The 24,392-nt window shown below is 42.4% G+C and overlaps 1 protein-coding gene across 1 annotated transcript in view; it reads right to left on the bottom strand.

Moving 5' to 3' along the window:
- Nucleotides 1–24,392, bottom strand: part of RBM5 (RNA binding motif protein 5) — a 34,093-nt gene that overhangs the window by 3,267 nt on the left and 6,434 nt on the right. Inside the window, exons 5-23 of the mRNA XM_056129742.1 lie at nucleotides 18,295–18,364; nucleotides 17,736–17,809; nucleotides 15,324–15,407; nucleotides 13,826–13,886; nucleotides 12,280–12,345; nucleotides 11,507–11,667; nucleotides 10,067–10,164; nucleotides 8,897–8,984; nucleotides 8,650–8,727; nucleotides 8,308–8,380; nucleotides 6,410–6,495; nucleotides 5,952–6,036; nucleotides 5,652–5,743; nucleotides 3,779–3,940; nucleotides 2,918–3,067; nucleotides 2,762–2,833; nucleotides 1,447–1,626; nucleotides 1,091–1,165; nucleotides 5–102 (exon numbers count right to left, since the gene is read on the bottom strand). Of these exons, the coding sequence (XP_055985717.1) occupies nucleotides 5–102; nucleotides 1,091–1,165; nucleotides 1,447–1,626; nucleotides 2,762–2,833; nucleotides 2,918–3,067; nucleotides 3,779–3,940; nucleotides 5,652–5,743; nucleotides 5,952–6,036; nucleotides 6,410–6,495; nucleotides 8,308–8,380; nucleotides 8,650–8,727; nucleotides 8,897–8,984; nucleotides 10,067–10,164; nucleotides 11,507–11,667; nucleotides 12,280–12,345; nucleotides 13,826–13,886; nucleotides 15,324–15,407; nucleotides 17,736–17,809; nucleotides 18,295–18,364 (1,853 nt within the window). The remainder of the gene's footprint in view (nucleotides 1–4; nucleotides 103–1,090; nucleotides 1,166–1,446; nucleotides 1,627–2,761; nucleotides 2,834–2,917; nucleotides 3,068–3,778; nucleotides 3,941–5,651; nucleotides 5,744–5,951; nucleotides 6,037–6,409; nucleotides 6,496–8,307; nucleotides 8,381–8,649; nucleotides 8,728–8,896; nucleotides 8,985–10,066; nucleotides 10,165–11,506; nucleotides 11,668–12,279; nucleotides 12,346–13,825; nucleotides 13,887–15,323; nucleotides 15,408–17,735; nucleotides 17,810–18,294; nucleotides 18,365–24,392) is intronic.

The following is a 24,392-nucleotide window of genomic DNA, read 5'->3' as shown; positions in this document are numbered from 1 at the left end:
ATACACAGTGCCAGCATCAAACTGCTTCTTGCGCTTGGGCTCTGGAGGTTCAGGAATGCCGTACTTCTCCCGTCTTTCTGCAGCTCGATCTCGGTATTTCATCTATGCGGGAGAACAAACAATGCTAAAGGTATCAGACTTCAATCCCTAACCGTCTACGTATCTACACTTTTAGATTATCACCTCAAATATTTTCTTAATCTAGAACTTGTTTTTTGGAGTGGACTGAAATACCAACTGTCCTTGTTTCTCCCAAGGCCCTTAATCATAGCTAAAATGGCAGTTTGTAAATTGTGTATGGGGCAAACTGTCTCCAACAGGCAATTTTATTTAATTAGCCATCACTTGTTGAACTCTTTCTTCAACTGGCCTGCTGAGCCGTGGAGAAAGCCTGCCAATGAGCCTGCAAATGTCCAAGAGAAGGCAGTCAGAGCCGCCATTTCCCTACAGCATCTGGACAGAGGTCCCCTCTAGGGACAGTGCCCATGAGGTTTCCTGAGACCTGCTTACTGCAATCCCTGGGTAGCTGGCACCATAAACAGTGGAAAATAATAGGAATGTAAACCCTTAACTACAGATACTTCAGATTTATCCTAAGGCAGGTAATTTCAAAGAACTTGCCCCTGGTTTATTTCTAATCTAGAGGCCTATTTTTGTACTGATAATCCTCAACCAACCAACCAACCAACCAACCCCATTACCAAATGCCTGCTCATTCGTGGTTTCATAGATTGCTCTGCTCCTGTCGTTCTCCACAACCCTGCTGTCCCCTGAGCCTAATTTAAAGCCTGTTTGCTCATGAAAGGCCTTCCTGGCCAGGCCAAACAAGAGCATGCTTTCCTTAGTAAAATCTGGTATACTTCACCAGCCAGTGTTTGCCAGTCAGGTCTGAGGATGTGTTTGTGCAATCTCAAAAAACAAATAATGTAGGGGTCACAAAACACTCAGAGCCTGAGTTCAGCCTACTTGATAAAAAATAATGGATAGGTGACAAATATGTAATAAATCTTACCTTGCCTAGCACCTGTACTAAGCACCACAAATAAAAGTTAATGGCAAATACTCTAGTGACACAATGATTCTTATTCACCTCTCGCTCCCTCAGCTCCAATGCTTCCAGCTCCTGCTCACTTAGCCTGGATCTTCGATAGATGTCCATGTTTTGCTAAAGAAAAGAGACACAGAGACACAGTAAGAATTCATTATCAAAATCTACTGTATAATAAAAGTCAAAGCTCAATTCATGCCACTAAGACATGAAAAGCAGAGTTAGGGGTTTAGGATGTTGTTATGTTTCTTTTGTTCTCCATAATCTGAACATGTTATGGATAAAACAGACTTCTAAAGGGCAATCATTTGGATTTACTATGCCTCTGCCTGTTTGAGCATGTGCATTCAGCTGCCTTGCCCCCTCCCCGCCTCTGAATAGATGAGAAGCCTGGGCACCTTGTGCAGGTCTGACAGCTGCTGATGTCTGACCAGGGCGTCTTTGTTTGGGAATTGGCGCCGGCACAGCAGGCAGGCCATTTTCTTCCAGTCAGCCAACTTCTCTTCCTCACTCTCGAGTCTCTCCACCAACTCCTCTTCATTATCACTGTCACCACTGTAAGCAGCAACCAGGCCCCGCTAGGGATAAAAAGATGGGTCATTAAAAATATGTAACGAGAAGATAGCAATATCCCTGTACCTTAATATATAATCCAAGAAGTCAGAGAACTTCAATTCTGATGTTCAAGGTAACGCATCACCTTTTACCCAAATACATGGACCTATCAGATTCTCTAGTCCTTTGTTTGACAGCCTTCCTTGTACCACACCCCTTGGTAGAGTTCCTAGATGGATGATCAGGTAGGAAAACCCCAAACAACAGATCACAGTAATACTCCACATGGCTTAGTACATATTAAGTATGGTGTTTCTGGTTTCTCTGATTAACTTTTGGGTTATACTCTCTTGGCTGGCTTAAAGGACCATATGGGATTAACAGGGATCAAAACCAGGTCAGCTATGTGTAAGGCATTTAAGTGCCTTACCCACTCTATATTGCTTCAGCCTCTAAGTATGGCATTTTTTTTTTTTTTTGCATTTTGGGTCATAGCTGGCGATGCTCAGGGGTTACTCCTGGCTTTGTACTCAGGAATCACTCCTGGTGGTGCTCAGGGGACCATATGGGATGCTGGGAATCGAACCCGGGCCGGCCATGTGCAAGGCAAACGCCCTACCCATTGTGTTATTGCTCCAGCCCTTAAGTATAGTACTTTTGATCCTGGTTTTTTATTTCCAGACTATTAAAGTTTTCTATTTAATGTGCTTAGGAATTCAAATTTCTTTTACTCCCCACTATCTCATTTGCTTTCACACAAAGGTGTTGGAAGGATGGAAATCAAGTCCTGAACATAGATCCTATCTATGTTCAGATGTTCCTTATACCCTCCAACTATGACTAGATCCAGTTTTTTTTTTTTTTGGCTTTTTGGGTCACACCTGGTGAAGCAAAGGGGTTACTCCTGTCTCTGCACTCAGGAATTACTCCTGGCGGTAGCTCAGAGGACTATATGGAATGCTGGGAATCAAACCCGGGTCGGCCGTGTGCAAGGCAAATGCCCTACCTGCTGTGCTATCACTCCAGCCCCATGAGTAGATATATTATTAACAAAGAAACACTTGAAAGTCAAGCTTGAAATCTGACTTTCAGAGACAGACCAGTGATACAATCTCCCCCCCCCCCCCAAATCTTTAAACACAAGTAGGATTTCCTTACTTTGAGGGGGTTCTCTTCATCTCCATTTCGTACCAATTCTGGGATGAGTTGCTGCCGTTCAGCTAAAGTTCCCTGGGAAACAGAGAATAAATGAGTCACCGGCCTCCAGTTTTCCTTATTCACATTCTGAAGTATGGCCATTCTGGCTCCTGTTACCTTCTTCTCAAAGAGCGCAAAGCCAGCATCTGCTGCTGCAGATTCTCTTCTTTCCTCTTCTCTTAAGGAATTGACAGGTTGAAAGCTGTTTTTGAAGTTTTCCTTCTGCTTGTTTAAACTCTTAGCCCAGCGTTCCATGTCTTTGGCGATCTAATGTTAAGGAAGGACCACCAAAAATCACTTAGGTAAAGCAGAAGTTCCTAACTTATGTGACCTACTGCATTCCTTTCAGAAAAAAATCACGAAGTTCCTCTCTGGAAATCTATTTTCTTTAAGCAAACAACCCTCTATGGCAACTCCACCTGCAAAACTCTAAGACTGAGACCTAGAAGTCTCCAGAGCCAAGACCATAAACCAAAATGGATCTTACACGTGCTTTGTTTTTAGGCTACACTCAGCAATGCTCTTTTACTCCTGGCTCCTGCACTCAAGAATTACTCCTCGTGGTGCTTGGGTGATCATATGAGATGTGATGTCACAGACTGAATCAGGGTCAGCCAGGTGCAAGCAAATACCCTACCTCTTTTACTATTGCTCTGGCCCCCTAAACATGTACTTTCTGACCAAACTCTTTAGCTCTTACTTTTACCTACAATTATATTGATAATATAATTGTATAAAAAGCTATTTATGGATACTGGGGGAAAAACCTATAGTCCTCCAGATTTTTTTTCTCCACCAAGTATAAAGGCAATTGATAATGTACATTCACTAAAAAGCCAACATAGTGTTCTATTAATTTAATGCAAAGAACACATTTTATTAAACCAAAATAAGGTGACATGAATAACTTCCAAAATACTTTAAGTTAGGCTTAATACCCAAGAGAGAAATGATGCCCTAGATGGATCATGTTCTCACCTGTTGGGCTGTTTTGCTCTTAGGTTTCTCCTTCTTTTCTTTCCCCTCTTTTGTAGAAGGTAAACCTGTCTGTTGGTGGGAGCTAGATTCAGCAGCTGGCACGTATGTCTCCTTCTCTCCATCCCAGTATAGATACTGCTGGGTTAAGGAATTGTAGTAGTACTAGAAAAACAAAACAAATGTAGGCTTAATGCAGGCTTTCTGTCATGTCAAACTATTACTTTATTTTGTTTCTGGTCACAATTGGAGGTGCTAAGAGTATCATGCGGTAGCAAGGAGTTAACCTCGACCTCCCACATGCTTCCACACCAACCCTTGAGTTATCCACTAGCCATCAAACTATTATTATTATTATTATTATTTTTTGCTTTTTGGGTCACACCTGGACATGCGCAGGGGTTATTTGTGGCTCTGCACTCAGGAATTACCTCTGGCGGTGCTCAGGGGACCATATGGGATGCTGGGATTCAAACCTGGGTTGGCTCTGTACAAGGCAAACACCCTACCCGCAGTGCTATTGCTCCAGCCCCATTTTTTTTGGCTAACACCTGGTAGTGCTTCCGGCTTACTCCTGGCTGTGCCTAGGAATCACTCCTGGCAATATTGGAGGGACATTATGAGGCGCCAGGAATCAAACCAGGTCAGTCATGTGCAACTGCACTATCATCTTTCTGCCTCCACTTCAGACCATTATCTTACAAGAGCAACTTGTCCAAAGGGCAGGTCAAAGTTGTTTCGCCAGAAAACTTCCCAACTATTCTCATTCGGGCTTATTTGCATCAATCCTTGGTTAAGCCTCCCACATACAAAGAAAGCAAGTACCCCACCTACTGTACTATCACTCTGGCCCGTATACTATCATTAAGTGATAGATTTTCAACATAGTGACTTATTTACAGAGAATTTAGTAATTTCTACTAGGCTTAAACATGAATTAACAGCAACCTATTAACTTTAAGTTTTAAGTCACAGTGGGTGTGACTCAAAAGGCCAAAAGGGCAGAAAAAAAAGAGGTGCGGCACTTTCAATGCAATAGGCACTATGGTGGTGATTTTCTGTAGGGGGAGGGGAAAGAAAGGGGAAAATGACTTTTTTGTTTTTTTTGGTCACACTGGCTATGCTCAGAAATTACTCCTGGCAGAACTTGGGGGACCAAATGGCATACTGGGAATCAAACCCAGATCAGCCAAGTGCAAGGCAGCCTTAACTACTCTCTGGCATGGCAATAAGCACGGTAGACATACACAAATATAGTATTTCAAATAACTGCACTTTTGTTGTGCACATTTTTTCTTGATTTTTGGACCATAGCCGGCAGCGCTCAGAACTTAATCCTGGCCCTCTGTTCAGGGGTTATTCCTGGCAGGGGGACCATATGAGGTGCTGGGGATTGAATCCAGGTCTGCTATGAGCAAGAAAAGCATCTTACCTACTATACTCTTACTGGCACCAATGTATATACCTTTTCTGTCTACCCATTATACCTCAAAATGTTTTTTAGGACTCCAAAATTTAACTCCAGGGCCAAAGAGATACTACAGTAGGTATGGAACTTGCCTAGCATACAGCCTACCTGGGTTTGATTCCCAGTATTACAATAGTCCCAAACTCTATCAGGAATGATCCCTGAGCTCAGTCAGAAGTAAGCCCTGAGTATAGCTAGATGTGACCCCAAAATTAAAGAAAACCAAAACACCAAACCGCCCAAAAATTAAATCCAGAAGTAAAAATTTTAATGTGATGGTTTTGAACAAGTTATAACTTATCCGTCATTTGCTCCTTTGTAGAGTATATTTCCCTTCATATCTCACAAATGGATTAAATGAAACTAGAACATTTCTAGTGAAACTGGGGAAGAAAACAATGCATTTACTTGTGAGTTGGGGTCATAGTAGAGACCTGTTGTTGGATCATAGTAATATCCTGAAGATTCATCATATTGGTAAGTGGATGTATCAGGCACAGCTGTAAAAACAAAATCCATCATACAGTTATTCCAAGGAAGAAACTGGGTTCATTTGAAATTCTAAACCACTAAGATGCAGCAGGTCTTAATGGTCTTCTTTCACATCCCCAAGTGTCCCTTTGACACCCACAAAGGGAGAGGAACTCTCATTAAACAAAGACAACTAGGACCTTCCAACTGTCAACATCCCCATGAGGTTTGGCTTACCATATTTGGTACCAGGAACTACACCAGTGGGGGAAGCGGCTGGGGCCTGTGTACTTGTGCTAGTGCTAGGCTGTGCTTCCTCAGTCTGGAAAGAACAGCAGCTTCAATATAATTTCAACTGTAAAGCCTCTTAAGAGAACTAAATCACTGCAATCATCCAGGAGGAAGACTCCCCTGACAGACACACTGTAGCAACAATCTAAGGCAATCCTTGAGCAAAGCACATGCTGACTATTTTCTTCCTAAAGTTGGTCAAGTCAAAGCATGCAGAAAATAGAAATACAACCTATTTGGAATCTTTTGTTTAAAATATAGTTATCATCTACCAGACAAGGAAAAATAAGGTCGGAATGGGTGCTATTATTCAATCCTAGCTCAGACAACAGGAAAGGATAATACTTGTGTAGCTAAAATTTCCCCAACAATCACCATAACTGTGTTTATGACAACAGGATTACCGGAGAGCTGGGTGGATTGGAGGTTTGATTATATAGCTGGGGACTCTGGGATACAACAGCTGCTGATGTGGTGGTCACCGCTGTGCCTGATGATAAACACAGGTTGGTTATGAAGAGTCAAGGCAAGGCACTGAACTCAAAGCCAAATATCTTTATCTTGTCTTTGTATATGTAAGGTCTTAATACCGAATTCCTGATGAAAGTTATCTTTATACCAATGGTATTTTCATTCTTTTAGTACATGAAGAGAAACATTTTGTATGATGGTCAAGAAGCGAAGAAAAGAATCCTCATATATGAATAAAAAAATAACATAATATATATTTAAGCTACTCTTCGCAATGCTGTGATTACTCATGGCTTTGAACTTAGGGTTCCATAACTATGCCACTGGACTCCACACGCCAGGCTGCTTAGCTGGGGCGCCCCAGAAGGGGGTGGGTAAGACCCCACCCTATCCCAAGGGACCAAGTCCCCGACAGCCGAGGCACTCTCTACACCCATGAGTGAACTTTTTCCTGGACTGCGTGGCCACATTTATTGCTGCATGACACTAGATAGTATACACCCTACCCATACTGCAAGAGTACTGCGTACCACATTTATTGGCACTCAAAGTAGGAGGCAACCAACCTTAGAGGGAAATACTCTATAAATACGTTATTTCGGTTCTGCTTTGGAGCAGGGATTGGGTTTAGGGATGGAAAAACCGAAATATGGTGGTACAAGGTGTAATGGGTGGGGGGATTGGTGTTTGAATATTAAATGTAACCAAATATTTTGAACTACTTTATAAAATAAAAAAATTAAAAAAGAAAAAAAAAGAACTTAGGGTTCACTCCTGCTGGGCTCAGAGGACCATACGAGATAGTCGGGATTGAACCTCAGTTGGCAAGTGCAAGGAAAGCATCCTACCTGCAATATTCTCTCTCCAGCCCCAAGTAAAGATTTAGCTTTAAAAAACTTATAATTATGAAACCTGTAATTATGCAAAGGCTGCTACCTTTATTTTGTATATTTTACAGTACCAGGGAGTCAACCTAGGACCTCACACATGCAAGGCAAGTACTTTTCTACTGAGCCACACCCGAGTCCAGCAAAAGCTTCTTAAAACTGACCCTACCAGGGGTCAGGGAGAGTACAGGAGGTAAGGTGTACACAGTGATCCTCCAGGGCCAGGTAAAGTGCATGTGTCCATGCAGGAGACTTGGATTCAATACCGAGAACACCAAAAACCAACAAACAAAAACACCAACAAGCACAACCCTTCTGATTGAAATTTTAGTACAGGACTCTTGGGCCACACCCTGTCTGCTCACTTGAGTCCATGTGGGTACTCAAAATTCCTAACAGAGAACAAAGCTGAATCCCAAGAAAGAATATTCATGCCATTTTTATGAGGTTAACAGCCCTTGGTATATACAAACGACCTGAAACGACAAGTCTTTAGTCATGTAGGAAAATGATTTTGTAGCTTAGCATTCTTAGAACTAGCCATACTCTTTGAACTATAATTGCTTAAAAGATAAAAGGGAAGGCCATGTAGATAGCTCAAAAGGCTGGAGTATATGCTTTCCAAGCAGGAGGCCGTTCTTTTTATGTTTGGTTTTGGTTTGGGGGCCACTACTGGCTTCTCCTGGCTGTGTTCAGGGATCTCTCATGGTGGGGTTTGGGGGACAACATGGGTGCATGGGGTTGACTCTGTATCGGCTGCATGCAAGGCAAGAGCCTATCCACTGTATTAATACCCTGGCACCATCTGTGGTCTATATGGTTCTGAGTACTGCTGAGAAGAACCAGCAAAAGAACACCAAACCAATCTGGGAGCAGTGCTCAAGCAAAACGGGGTGTTGCTCAAAATCAAAAAGATAAAAAAAAAAAAGAGATGAAGCTATTACCTGTTGCAGATGATGCATCAGATTCTAGTCCTCCAGGCTGCTGCTGATAAAACTGCTGGTAATCCTGTGAGTACTGAAGAAAAGTTCTTGTTAAAGCTGCTACTCTTAAGGTCAGGGATATGGCTCAACTGGTAGTGCACATGTCTGTGGTGGGGTCCTCAGTTTGATTTCCAACACTTCATGCCTCAACCCCCACCCCATGCCAATAAAGTATACCAAGCATGAAGTTGGTAGCCCACAAATTCCGCTGCATGTTCATGCCCCCACCTTGCGGCCCCACAACAAAAAATACAGGTGTAATATTCTTGATGTCAGAAGCTGCCTACTAGTGAGATCACCTACCTGAGCATACTGTGCGTAACCATCTTGGCCTGGCTGCAAGTAACTATAGTCAACATTTCCTCCTTCACCACTTTGAGACTACAAAATAGCAAAAGAGAGAATACAGGCTCAGTGAACATCAAAGAAGCCATAAAGCATTCCCTAAAAATGCCTTTGCTCCTAAAATCAGTACCACAGGAGAAGTCCTTTTTTGTGAATTTGGACGTCACCACCACACTATTTTCAGCAAGAAGACCCCCCATCTTACCTGGGTGGATGACCACTGAGCAGCAGCAATGGCTGTACTAGCCACAGAGAAGGCGCTGACCCGGTTACCATCTGGGAGGACCAAGTCTCTGAAACCACAAAGACCTAATCATTCAATTCTAAATCATTACATTCCACATCAGTGCCTCTGCATAACCAAATGAAAAACAATTAATTCCGGCCTTAGTTAGGAGGTCTCAAATTCACAAGACTATATTTAGAGAAGGGCAAGTTCTCAAAATTTGCCAAGGCAAGTTCTATGGACAAATCCCTCAATGGGCAAGCACCCCATCAATGTTCAATGACACCAGGTATGGGAAATGTGTATTACTAGACTTAAGTTCTAGCTAGCTTGCCGGGCTCTCCGAGAGGGACGGAGGAATCGAACTCGGGTTGGCCATGTTAGCTGCGTGCAAGGCAAACACCCTACCGCTGTGCTACCGCTCCAGCCCCGGCTACCGAGAGTATCTTGCCCACATGGCAGAGCCTGGCAAGCTCCCCATGACGTATTCAATATGCCAGACACAGTAACAACAAAGTCTCCAATGGAGACGTTACTGGGCCCGCTCGAGCAAATCGATGATCAACGGGAGGGCCTTTACTTTACTTACTTTAAGTTCTAGCTATAGAAAGTAATCAGCAGGCTGGGGGCCGGAGCGATAGCACAGCGGGTAGGGCGTTTGCCTTGCACGCGGCTGACCTGGGTTTGATCCCCGGCATCCCATATGGTCCCCTGAGCACTGCCAGGAGTAATTCCTGAGTGCAAAGCCAGTAGTAACCCCTGAGCATTGCTGGGTGTGACCCAAAAAGGAAGAAAAATAAATAAATATATAATCTGGGTGTGACTCAGAAACAAAAATATATAAAATTTAATTAAAAAAAAAAGTAATCACCAGGGTATTCTAAATGGAACATTGTTTCTACACTATTTGCAATAAGAAGGGCACATCCTCAAAAACATCTGCCAATCTGCATTTTTTATCTGATCTAAAATTTTCTGGCAACTGTTTATTAAGGATAAGAGAAAGGTGTCGGAGAAAGTGTCTCCTGGTTTGATAACTAAGGAGAAAAGTTTCAGTGCAGGGATGATAGGATTCAAGTTGAATTAACAAAGCAGCATAGGTATGCAGATGCAGCAGAGTGAACTAAGGATGACAATAAAGCCACTCACTTTCTGGCACTTTTTGCAAAATCAACCCCAATAGTTTTGCCATCAATTTTCAAAGGAGGGTGGAGACTCTGTAATATCTGAAGCAGCTGAGAAGCATCCTGGAAAATATGAGAAAAAAAAATCCCCCCTTTATAATTAAAATATCACATACCTCTGGCATTCAAATATAGCTTTATATTAAACAACAACAACAACCACAAATTCAATTTTGTAAATATAAAACCTTGAGAAACTTACATCCCCTAGGACATAAAAGTATCCAACATTGTTTGTGTGTGCGCGTGTGCGTGTATGTGTGTATGTGACCAACACCAGCAGTGCACTGAGGTTATACACTTGGTCAATGTGGTCAAGTTGCTTCCACCCAGCTGTGCCTGGAAGTTTTTCTGGGGCAGTGCTTTGGGGGAATATATGGGATGTCTGGGATCTAACATGATGGGCTGCATACAAGGCAAGTGCCCTGCCCACTGTACTATCTCTCAGGCCCCAAAAGAACTTAACCCAGGGCCTCCCACTCACAGATGTATAGCAGGTGCTCTACAACTAAGCTACATCCCTGATCCCAGGCAATATCCAGTATTATCAAATGAGTAAAAATTAAAGCAATCTACAACAGCACAAAGGAAGCAGATTAAACTCCTTAGTATTTTTATAACTAAAAAAAAACTTTAGCACTGCAACATGAGTTCTGAACTTCAGGCTCCAAGAGCCCTATGGCATCACAATTTTGGTTTTAGGCTACACTGTGCTGTGCTCAGGGCTTACTCTTGGCTCTTAGCTCAGCAGTAGGGGTTATAGTGGGGTCATATGGATTGTAAGGGATGAAACCCAGGTTAGTCACATGCAAGCAAGTGACTTGCAATTTGTAGGTGCTACAAATTTTTCTATTGCTCTGGCCCTACATCACAATTTGTGAACAAATTTTCCTTAAAAAAAAAAAAAATTCGGGGCTAGAGCAATAGCACAGTGGGTAGGGCATTTGCCTTGCACGCAGCCAACCTGGGTTCAATTCCCAGCATCCCATACGGTCCCGAGCACCGGCAGGGGTAATTCCTGAGTTCAGAGCCAGGAGTAACCCCTGTGCATTGCCAGGTGTGACCCAAAAAGCCAAAAAAAAAAAAAAAAAAAGGGGGGGGTGGGAAGAGTCCTGGGGAGCAAACCAGGAACTTCAAACATGTGATGCATGTGCTGCAACACTGAACCACATTATGCTTGAGTCCCTACATTTAGATTAAAAGGAGAAAAAAAAAAAAACAGTAAAATGTCAGACACTCCATTCTGAAATCACCTGCAACCTAGCTCGGGGTGTGTGATTTCACTTTCTCTGCCCACCTGCCTCCTCTCCTATCTCTCATATTTCCTAAATGAGAATATTTACTATTCCACAACTACCACCAGCCCCCACCCCAATAATACACAATGATTCAAAGAGCAACTTACCATTGCAGAAGACAGCTGCACAAAGGCAAAACCTCTGTTCTGTTGGGTCTGTTTGTCTTTTATGAGGCGAATGTTATTGACTGCTAAGGATGCATAGGGCGACAGCGCTGTCATGATGGAATCCACCACAGTGTGTGGCGCAATGTTTCGAAGTATGATTGCTGGGAGCAAGGGGAGGGGGAGGAAAGAAGAAAACAAGTCAACATATTTACACATTCCACCACTACAACGAGTACTTTCTGAGGCAATTTCAAATACAAAATCAAATTCTTTTTGGGAAGTTCCCAATGTACCTATCTTTCACTAGGACATGGAGGAAATAGGAAAAAAAAAAATTTTATTTTCAGGGTGGGGGTGGGAGAGGCTATATCTTCTTGTACTTGTGAGCCAGTCCAGGGTAGAAGTCTCTCCCTAAGGCGCTCAGGGGACCTGAGAGGTAGTGGGGGAGATTACCTGGGCTTCCTTCATGCAGAGCATGTGGCTCAGGCCACCGAACTATTTCTCCAACCCTAAAAACCTATCTTTTTTTGTTTTTGGGCCACGCCCAGCCATGCTCAGTGGTTACTCCTGGCAGTGCACAGGGGATCATATGGGATGTCAAAAATCTAACCTGGGTTGGCTGTGTGCAAGGCAAGCATCCTATCCCCTGCACTCTCTTTCTGGCCTCTAACAACCAATATTTTTGGGATAAACTGACATACTCATTTGAAGAAGAGCAAGTTGCAACTGAATTCAACCTCCAAAAAAAAAAAAAAGTCGAAACTTGAACTTACTATCACAGTAGTAATCCACAGACTGAACTGATTCTGTGGTTCCAGGGGGCACTTCTTGTTCAGAGTCTGTAAGAGAAAGGGGGAGATTCAGAATTGCAAATAACTAAAAATGCACTGTTAGCAAAATAATACACCAAAGTCCCCACTTGTACAGTAAGTGAAGCTGTCTTCAAACAATATTTTTGCTTTTGGGTCATACCTAGTGGTGCGTAGGGCTTACTCCTGGCTGTGCTCAGGAATCATTCCTGGCAAGGTTGGGGGACCATATTGGGTACCAAGGATAGAACCCAGGTTGGTTATGTGCAACTCTAACTCCCTGCCTGCTGTGCTATCCCTCTGGTTCCTTTGAAATAATTTTGGTTTTGGGGCCACACTTAGCTGAGTACTTGCGGGGCAGCGGGGGAATTATCCCTGGGTGGGGCAGGGCAGACGAACATGACCAAATGATGCCACAGCTTGATCTTAGGGTTCCTACAAGAAGAGCATGTGTGCCAGCCCTTTGAACTATCTTCCCCGGAAGTGCTCTGGGGATGATATGGGGTGCCAGTGAGTGAACCGGGTTCAGCTGTGTGCAAGGCAAGTACCCTATCCCCTGCACTATCTCTCCAATCTCTTTTGGGGGGTGGGCTGGGGTGGTAGTGGTTTGGGCCACAGCTAGAGAAGATCAGGAGTTTGCTGAGCTCCTGTCTGTTCTTAGGACTTACTCCTGGCAGTGCTTGGGGAATCATATGGCATGCTAGGGACTGAACCTAGTCATTCATGTCAAGGCAAGCACTCTACTTGCTGAATGATTCACTCCAGCATTGTCTCCATTTCTATTTAAGTTTTAATTAAAAAGAAAACTTTTTAATTAAAAAATTTATTGTAGAAAACTATTTTATCTATAGCAAACCTCATCAGCTTTTTTTTTTGCTTTTTGGGTAACACCTGGCGATACACAGGGGTTACTCCTGGCTCATGCACTCAGGAATTAGTCCCGGGGGTGCTCAGAAAAAATGGGATGCTGGGAATCGAATCTGGGTCGGTCGCGTGCAAGGCAAATGTCCTACCTGCTGTGCTATCACTCCAGCCCCCCTCATTAATTTTGATGTGATACATATGAAATGCAAAAATCTGGAACATGAAAGACTGCTTTTATTTTTGTGCTGAAGAAAATAAGATGCAAAATGCAAACCAGGTGAGCATACTTTGAAAAATAACTTTCCCCAATTTTAAGTAATATCAGCAGCAGCAACTACCTAAACTAAGATAAAAGAAGGCTTAAGGGAAATATACAAGTTACTGTTTAAATGACCTATAATCTACACTTAAGCTCAAATTTATCAACAAGCCAATATGTTAGGGGGTGGAGGTTCAGTCTCTATACACAGTTCTCAGGGTCACATCAGGTGGTGTTTAGGGAAATCAATGTGGTGCCAGGGATTTAAGGAGGGCTGGCCTCAAGCAAGCCAAGAACTTTAACCCTAGACTATCTCTCTGCCCCTGCTCCCACCCGCCCATTAGTCAGGTTTTAATGTATATTCCAAACAGGTGAATCTGGGCTTACCAAACTTGTCTGCTCCACATCGAAAACATTTTAGTCTTTTCCTGAAATTGTTAAGGCAGCACTGGAAAACAAAAATTTACAATTATTTCTCACAGTAAGCCAGGCTTACTAGTAACAATATGGGTTAAAGCAATAGGGCCAGGAGAAGGGCTAGAAAGCAAGATAAAAAGCAGAAAGTGGGTGGGCTGGAGTGATAGCACAGCGGGTAGGGCATTTGCCTTGCACGCGGCCGACCCGGGTTTGATTCCCAGCATCCCATATGGTCTTACAAGCACGGCCAGGAGTAATTCCTGAGCGCATGAACCAGGAGTAACCCCTGTGCATTGCTGGGTATGACCCAAAAAAGCAAAAAAAAAAAAAAAAAAAAAAAAAAAAAAACAAACCCACAAAAACCCAACCAAAAAACACACCAGGAAGTGGGGCCTGAGCAATAGCACAGCAGGTAGGGCGTTTGCCTTGCACGTGGCCGACCTGGGTTCGATCCCTGGCATCCCATATGGTCCCCCAAGCACCGCCAGGAGTGATTCCTGAGTGCAGAGCCAGGAATGACCCCTGAGCATTGCTGGGTGTGACCCAAAAAGCAAAAAAAAAAACCCAAAAAGGCAGAAAGTGGCATGTATCTAAGACAAAGGGATATGTATTTAAGACATTTCACTATATCAATTTTTTTCAAGAAACACAACTCGTATATATTTTATTTTTTTTAAGGAGACAACATCCAGCAGTGTTCAGGGGACCACATATAGTGTCAGAGATCAAACTGGAGTCAGCTGAATACAATACTACAAGGGTACTATCCCTGTACTATCTCTCTTGTCTTTTGATGCATTCTGAAGTAGAATATAACTTTTATCAAGTTGATAAAAATCTATACAAACAAATCACTGATAAAGTTACAAGCAATATATAAACCATTCTAAATACACACATTCTAAACACAAACACAATATAAAGGAAATACTATCTATTTTCTACTAGACATTGGATAGATGCCTAGGTGTATGGGCACTTTTAAAATGTCAATAGCAACATTCAATTCAAAATGCTCATTGGTGACAGGACAATAAACTTTAATACAGGATTTTTGTTAATACATTTAACAGACCACACCAACCATAGAATTAAAAATATAGCAAAGTGACACAAATGCAGCATCTTAACCAAAATACTGGGCTAAATATTTCTAGTGTTCTATGTATTTTTTTGGGTTGTCTTTGGGCCACACAAGGTGGTGCTCTGAGCCTACTCTTCGGAATTACACCTGGCAGTCTCAGGGAATCATAAGGGGTGTTGGGGATTGAAGCTGTGGTCAGTCATGTGCAAAAAGCAAGCACCCTACCTGCTGTACTATTGCTCCAGCCCCCTGTTCTATATATTTTGTGCTCTAATTATGTAGGAGGATCCAAAGAAAGCAAAAGCATAAAAATTACCTTAGGTTAAAAGCTGGTGATTATATAACCTATTAGTTCCTTTTCATGGTTAAAAAAAAAATGCTCACCTTGTTACAAAGCCAATCTTCAAACTTAGGCCTGGGATTGCTATAATGCATTGCAATGTGCTTTCCTTGAATCACCAACTTTTTCTGTGAAAAAAAAGTTAATTAGTTATTCCTATTGTGAGGAACATGTGTCCATTTTCCCAGGGCAGAGCACACTTCGGAAAAATCAGTGCTCTGGAATTAAATGGACAACATACGGGGAGGACCAACCACCGCCACCTATACTCTGCCCATCCAATCCTTCAGATAGGCAGTAAGAGAATGGGATGCGGAGTAAAGGTAAACGGAGTCAGGGAGTGCTGAGAAAGCTGCCAAACACTAAACGCTGACATGCACCAGGCCGTGTCTCCAGCAGAGACAGAAGTCCTAATATTCAGCATTGACAGGCTGCCTGAGAGTGACAGTCTATTTCAAAAAGCAGAAGATACAACTCTCCCAGTTCTGAGATTGCCTCCTACTTTAGTCCTTAGCAGTTTCCTTGGGCTTCGCTTCACTTTTCCCCCCATCCTTACACCGAGTAAAAGCTTTTTCATTTCCCCCTTCCCCAAACTCTTGCTTCAGGATATGTCCAGTCACAGACATAGAGGACAACTCATTTAAAAAGGGAATCTGGTTACAAGTTTTTCCTCAGGAGGGACTGTTCTGAATGCCATCGACTCTTACAATGGTTAAGTGAGATTTGTTCCTGTCAACTGCAACCATGTAATGTCCTAAGTGACAGATGCGTTTTTTCACTGAAATTGATGGTACTCTCTTCAAGATGAGTAACCAGAAGGCCAATGAAGTTTCTTCAGGGGGTTAGGGAACGTTCATTCACCAACATCTTTAAGTCATTCATGTGACTTAAAGGAATTTAACTTTAAAATGTCAAATCTCCAAGATGAATCAATGTAGCCAAAAGTATACCCAGCACCTGTCCCCAAAGAGCCTTCATTAAACAGAAGCACTATTTTTATCCCCCCCTTTGCAGGAGAGGGTTAGGGAGGGAGCAGGGTATTCTGACACTATCAGAATAGATTTAAGTAGGTTAGATTATCCAAGTTTTTAAAAGGAGTCTAACCCCTCTACATATACATACTGTTAACAATTTGTTTCTTGCAAATCCTGGAAGTTAAGACATGCTGTGAATGTTGTCACTGCAATATCTAAGTGCAAGACTGCATGTCTGGTCAAGAGGGAAAGAGCTGAAGGGCCAACCACTCACTGTGATGTACAGAAGCAAAAATAAAGAAGCTGGGCTATATGTCAATAAACCATCCCACTAGGAGGGATGTGTGCTGGGGGAGACTCCAAACTATCACTGAGTCCCTAATCCTACAGGCCTTTTATTTCTGGAGTGAATTTGAACTGTAATGAAATATTACATATTTAATACAGCTTTGTATACATTAAAATTGTGGTGTTTTAAAAATGCCTCACAGGATTTAATTTCTTAGGAGTTTTACACTCCTAGGCAAGTCGTTCTGACATTTATACTGCATCAAAACAAGCACTCATATGAAGCTTGTCAGTTATGAATTCATTACTAGGATGGTACCCAGAGTATGCAACAGATGAAGCTCTACTTTAATAAGTTGTCTGTCACCTTTGGGTTAAGAAAATAAGAGGCTCAAAATCTAACAAATTAAAATGATACTCTCATTAATGAGTGTTATTATAAATGTCAACATATTGCCAAGACTCTTATTTATAGGTGACAAAACATAATGCTGCTTTTTAACACAATATAATGAGTTGAGTTTAGTCAACTTCCCAGAATGCACTTGATTAAAGCATTCAGTAATGCATGGGAGTTCGGGCAAAAAATATTATTTAAATGCCAAGTTCTAAACATTACTGACAAACTGAAGAACATTTCAGTCAATGCTAAAGAATTAGCAATGATTTGCTCCAAACAGACTATAAAAGGTATTCTTGGGGAGATTAGTTCCCACACCAATCTCATGAAATGTATTATTTATAAATTCTTCCAGGTCCCAGGTAAGCAGTTATGCTTTTGGGAAGCTTGTGCTCTCCACAATAAGGAGTTACCGATAAAATGCCCGTAACTGATTTCATTAATTCTCTTCACTGTAAAACTGAGAGTTGGGTATTCTAAAATCACTCTCAATAGGCATAATGAACAGGAACATAATCAGATAGAAAAAAGGGAACATCAAGGTGTCCTGGTAATCACCACAGGTACTCACAGTGGTTAACAAAGTCCTGCAAGGTAGTCATGTTTAAAAACAGAGCAAATTCTGCAATGCAATTCTTGGTATAGTACTTATTGTGTAGTATCAATTTTAATATATACAAAGCTTTTCTTTTTAAAAGTCACTCCTTTGGAACAAACCACTCCTTCAACCTTTTTTTAAATTGTACAGACTTGTTCCATTTTCATGAATATCTAGACTTGGTGAGTGAAGCAACCTGATTGGCTTCCATCCAGCTGGTAGCATCTTGCAAGTGATAAAACTCCACGAAGGCGAAACCACGGCTTACACCTAGAGACAGCATTCAGATATAGACGGGATACTCGTGTTAGTCAGTTCCTTTATAACAGGTGAATCTCTCTCCCACTGCTTCAACACTGCGTGACAAAGCCAATTGGGAAGCAGCTTTATAAATGTGACTTGACTTGGGGATCTTCTTGATACTTTGCCATGGCAAGGAACCAAGCCGCCTGAACTAAATGTCACTTGATTTGATTCCACGTTTAAAAAGTAACCATGCAACCGACTACAGTCAAACAAGGAGTTTATAAATCACTACTTACCGAAGGAAAAAAAGTCCCTAAAAACAAAGTTAAAAAAAAAAAAGTCCTCAGATGCTCTCTAACATCGGTTTCAAAGAGTCACATTCCTTAGCCATGGCAAACCTTTCATTCTGAATTCATGTGCTTGAAGATTGGGGGTATCAGGATGTTCTTTAGGGACTGAGGTGGGAATGGGGAAGAGAACCAGAACAGCAGAACTAAGCAAGCTCTCACCTGTTTTCCTTTTCATCAGCCTCACGTCTGCAGGCTGAGGACCTTCAAAGGACTCCATCATTTCTCGAATCTGCACAGGGTTTTACACATTAAGAGTTAAGGTTTCAGCCACAAAAAATCTCAAAGAAAATTCAAAGTCTGAAAATCATATAAACTGACAAAATAGCCAAATTTTAAACTTTCATCATCAAAGTGCAAAAAGGGAACAAAACAAGTAATTCCAGGGGGTAGGGCATTTGCCTTGCACGCAGCCAACATGGCCGACACGGGTTCGATTCCCAGCATCCCACATGGTCCCCCGAGCACCGCCAGGAGTGATTCCTGAGTGCATGAGCCAGGAGTAACCCCTGAGCATCGCCAGGTGTGACCCAAAAAGCAAAAAAAAAAAAAAAAAAAAAAAAGTAATTCCAGAGAATTTATATAACAATCCTGTAGGCATAATTTGTATGATAAAAACATCCTTTGAGCATAAATAAAAGATTTAAATGAGGACAAAGATTTCACGTCATTTTTGAAAATTAACAAATCTTATATCGTACTTAAGAATGTGATAAGCTTTAATGAATAAATATGAGCTGAACCCAGAATTCTTGCTAGGTGATATGAGACAAAAAACCCTATTACAATAGGCAACGGTAAAAAACACTAGAGGTTGGAAGTGGGTAAGATGCTTGCCATATATGCCCTTGACCTGACTTTGATCCCTGGCATCAAAGAGATTACTCCTTGCCAGAAGTAATCCCTAAGCACAGCTGGTTATGGCCCCCAAACCAAAAACACAAAACACACACACAAAACACCCACACTAGTTTATCAATCGTACTCGATAGTGATCTTGGGAACATAAAACAGTAGGAAGATTCTCAGCGACCCCCATTTTTCTAATTATGTGCAAAGACTGCAGATTATAGGTAATAATTCGGAACTTCAAGTCAATACTTGCAGTGCTTTTATAGTCATTTGTGGATGTGTGCTGAGTACTAAAAAATTTGGGTCACTTATACAACACTTTATTATTTTTTTGGGCAAGGGGAGTGTTTGTTTTTAGGCCACAACTGGCCGTGCTCATGGAACCATATGAAATTCTGGGGACTGAATTTGGATCAATCAGAAGCAAAGCAAGTGCCTTACCTGCTAGTCTATTTCTCTAGCGCTACAACTTCTTCTCCTGGCTCCTTTTGTTTTGAGTTACATCCGTAAGTGCTCAGGGCTTATTCCTGGCTCTGCACTTTGGAATCAGTCCTGGTACACTCAGGGAATCATATAGGATAACAGGCATTGTGCAAGGCAAATAGTACCCTGTCCCTTACTATTACTCTGGCCCCAACAACTTAGCTGATACAATGTTCTGCTTTGTTTCTGGTTTCATAATGTCTAGTTTCTTTTATTTTGGGGGTCCCTGTCACCAATTGGAGATCCAACCATAGGAACCGGCAGATTGAAGATATGCACTTTATCACAGAGTCACATCCATAGCCCTTAGCCATCATAATTTAAAGTGTCCTTAGTGCAAAGTTTTTCATTCTTGAACTTTCTGTTGGTGACTTTTCTGGTGAAAACTCTCCAGGGGCAGGGCTGGAGAGATAGTACAGAGGATAAGGCACTTGCCTGCATGCGTAAGACCCAGGTTTGATCCCTGGCACCCCTATGATCACCCAAACACCATCAGGGGTATTTCCTGAGTGCAGAGCCAGGAGTAACCCCTGAGCACCTCCAGGTGTGGCCCAGAACAAAAACAAAAAGGACGCTTTAAGGCACTACAGCGATAAATCAAAGAGCTGAACCACTGTTTCCATGTGCAAGTCTGTATTCAATCCCTGGCACTGTACTATACCTGAGCACCTAATGATTTTCAAAACCAGAGTAACCCACAGAGCACTGTTGGATATAGCCTCTGCCCCTCCACCCTTACCTCCTCAAAAGGCTCCAAATACTAGCTATTACTCCTAAGCACAGGAAAGTTGAGATTTCCCTTACAGAGAAAATATGTCTTAAAATAACTTTAGGATTGCTGGCTGCGAGTTCAATAGGTCACTGATTCAACCATAAGTATTAAAGAAGTTGTCTCTAGTTATATAACACACAAAATAAGATTTGCATTGTTAGTTGATGAAAATACTGAAACTATGGGTTCATAGGAACCTAACAAGACAATTGTTTTCTTTTTTTAGAGCAATTTTTCGATATTTTTAACAACCACTTTTTTTTTTTTTTTGCTTTTTGGGTCACACCTGGCGATGCACAGGGGTTACTCCTGGCTCTGCACTCAGGAGACAATATGGGATGCTGGGAATCGAACCCGGGTCGGCTGCGTGCAAGGCAAACGCCCTACCTGCTGTGCTATCTCTCCAGCCCCCCTACAACCACTCTTTTATATTATTATATCCATATATAATAAGTAGTCTATTACATCTATTTTTAAAAAGTATGAGAAACACTGCTTGTAACTACACCATGTGATTCAATTTCATGTTTAGCAACAGTGTAACCACAAAGTTAGTCACCAGAGTAAAGAAAGATGTGTAGGCCTAGAACAGCACAGTGGTTTAGAGTTAAGTGAATGATCATGAGGTATCTGGGCTGAGGAGATCGCTCAACGTGCTGGATCACATGCTTTGCATGCAGTGACTGGGTTCTGACCCCAGTACTGTAACATCCCCTGAGTGTTGCTGGAATGATTCCTGCCCACTGGGCCAGGAGTAGCCAAGATAAATACTGGGTTTGCCCCCAAAACAACTTTGGGGCCAGAGTGATAGATAGTACAACAGGTAGGGTGGTTTGCCTTCTACACAGCTGACCTGCGTTAGATCCCTAGCATCAACATAAGGTGCCAGAGCCCATTGGGAGTGATCCCTTAGCCTAGAGCCAGGATACTTCACTAGGTGTGGTGGCCCAAAACGCAAAAACAAAACAAAAACTACACAGTCTCAAAGTATGAGGACAAGAGTGACTCTAGCAGCTCTGCTATCTATAATTGCTGGTGCCACAAGTCCTGGACCACTGCAGTCAACTGTGGCCAGGGATGTTATCCCCCAGCTCTTACTGCAATTAAAGAGGTGCTAACAACATGGACAGGAAGTGTGACCCCCCCGCTCCCAAGAGCACTGTGCAATAACTGCACCTAAAGGAAAGCAAACCATGGTGAGCACTGCAATCTCAAGTGTGATCCCAGGCCTATACCATGGCCATGCAAGCATGAAACTCCCAGTCACCTCAACAGTAACATAAGAGACAATTATGTAGTTCAGTGGTAAAGAATATGCATTAAGTGGATCAACAGCTTCCTCCACCCCCAAATAAAGGGTAAAGATACAATAACACAAAAGCTGTTAATACGTGACAACTGGGAGGCATAAACTAAAAAGGCAAATAATGGAAATCACTTCAAAGAATGCATAAATACTACATTTTAAAGTAGGGTCTGGAGAGGCCAGAGTAGTAGTACAATGGGTAAGATGTCTTCCTAGTACATGGCCAATCCGGGTTCAATCTCTAGCACCCTTTACGGTCCCCAGAGTACCTCTAGGAGTGACACTTTATTAGTCTCCTCTATTTCATTAAAGAAACCTGAAGTAGGAATGGACAGATAATACACATAGGTAGGGTGTTTGCCTTGCACATAGCTGACCTGGCTTTGATCCTGAGAACCCCATATGGTTCTCCAAGCACTGCCAGGAGTCATTCCTGAATCCTGAGAGTGCAAAGATCGGAGTAGCCTCCATATCACCAGGTGTGCCCTCCAACCACTTCAGGCGAGGGGAAGAGAGAAGAAAAAAAACAAACAAACCTGAGGCCAGAGTGATAATACAAAGTGTAGGGGTTTTGCTTTGCACATGACCAACCTAGGTTCGATTTCTGGTATTCAATAAGGTTCCCCAAGCATTGACAGAGGTAATTTCTGAGTGTAGAGCCAGGAGTAACCCCTGTGCACTGCCAGGTTAGGGTTTGGGAGAAACCTGAAATACTTAAGCATAATCTTGTTTCATTACCAGGAGGCAGACTCCCAAGGGTAAGGGAATACACCTATCTCCCAAGCTGCCCACTTCCTCTCAGGGCTCCCAGAGTCACCATCCTTAGATAGATTTATTTATTTATTTTTGCAGCACACTTGGAAGTGCTCAGGAATTACTCTTGGCGGTGCTTGTAGGACTATAGGATGCCTAGGATCAAAGCCAGATCTGCCTCAATTTGCAAGATAAATGCCCTACTTGGATACTTCAGGTCCATCCATCAAAGATCATTCTGATCTACTAGGCCACACTGGGCTGGGGAAGTAGATCAAAGGGCTAGCTAGAGTACATGTCTTGTATGAGCAAAATGCTGGGTTAGATCCTGGTACTCTATGGTCACCCTAGCACCATAGGTGTAGACTGGAGGCTCCCAGCAAAGTTGGGGAGGCTCAAAAGCAAGTCCATGCAAAAAACAACTGAATCCTTTGACTTCCAGCAAGTTTCCTGCATCCTTTACTTGACAAGCATATTACTATTAATACCTAAGCTGTATTTTGGACCACAACTAATACTGGCTACACTTGGGAAATCCTTGGGGATCATAAGATGCCAGAGTGGACTGGATCAGGGCTCCTGAATGCAAACATGCACTCTAGACCTTTAAGTCATTTCTTCAGGCCCCCACCATTTTTTTTTTTTTGCTTTTTGGGTCACACCCGGCGATGCTCAGGGGTTACTCCTGGCTCATGCACTCAGGAATTACTCCTGGCGGTGCTCGGGGGACCATGTGGGATGCTGGGAATCGAACCCGGGTCGGCCATGTTGGCTGCGTGCAAGGCAAACGCCCTACCCGCTGTGCTATCGCTCCAGCCCTCTGGGCCCCCATTTTTATCCTTCAACTAGTTTCTCTATGGAACCTTTCCTCAATCTCTATTAGTAACAACTGCCCTGAAACTTCAAGTCTTTGTTCAAAGGGCCCCTTCAATACTGACCGCTCCCTTTTACATGAATGTCTTCATCATTTGCTGACCTATAAGTAGCATATAAACTATAAGCATTATGTAGGCAGAATTCATCCATAAGCTTTTTCTAGGCAAAATTCATTGGTCTGAACTACTGGACCATAGCAGTGCATAGTGGAGCAGGTGTGCAGCAGGTCATAAAAAATAAGATCTTTTTTTGGGGAGAAGTGCGGTGGAGGGGGTGGTTAGTGGTGCTATTCGGAACACACTCAGAGGAGCACAGTGCTTACTCTTGGTTCTATACTCAGGGGACCACATGGGATGTCAGAAACTGAACCCAGGCTGGCACTGTACAAGGCCAACACCTTCCTATACTATTGCTCCAACCTCAGGATAATACACTATTAACTCAAACATTCCATCTTATGTGCCACTTCCAATGTTTTTGGGTTGAAGCTGTAGAAATCCAATACTTGCTTTCAGTTTTATCTAAAATTCATGAAATCGTAGTTAGAAAATACTCTGAATATTTAAAGATACTAGATGCTAATATATACAATGCTGTTCATTACATCCTTCAAAAGCACACTTTATTTCTGAGCCATACCCAGTGGTACTCAGGGCTTACTCCTGGTTCTTTGTTCACTGCTGGCAGGGTTGGAGGACTACATGGGGTGGTAGGGCACGAACCCAAAACCAGCTGCATGCAAGAAAAGAATCCTACCCACTCCTCAAAAGCATATTTTAAAACCTCACATTCATGTCAACAATATTTACTGAATAGTTTCCTGCATTCGAGGATAGCGAATCAGTTATGATCACTTTACCCAGAAGCCTGTTTTCACGTATTTTATGGTGCTGGGGATAAAATCCAAGGTCTCACACAAACCAAGAAGGAATCTCTAGTTCTAAATCTATATTATGGGAGGAAAATAAAATGCATGTTGATAACCACAGAGAAAACACATAGAAGTCATGAATAGTGTTTTGGACAACAAGTGGTGATGCTTAGGTATCACTCCTGGTGCTTGGAGAACCAAATACAGTGCCAGGGATCTAGCCAGGATTGGCCACATGCAAGGCAAGCGCTTTAACTCCTGTACTATTTCTCCAGCCCTAAATATAGCTTTTTAGAATATAGTTCAGTAGAATGAAGACATCAAAAGTGGTCTAAGGGGCAAAGATG

The sequence above is a fragment of the Sorex fumeus genome, unplaced genomic scaffold (genome assembly GCF_029834395.1).
Source record: "Sorex fumeus unplaced genomic scaffold, SorFum_2.1 ptg000072l, whole genome shotgun sequence".
Lineage (NCBI taxonomy): Eukaryota > Metazoa > Chordata > Mammalia > Eulipotyphla > Soricidae > Sorex > Sorex fumeus.
Note: the sequence above shows the minus strand (reverse complement) of the source record. Positions and strands in the feature narration are given on the sequence as shown.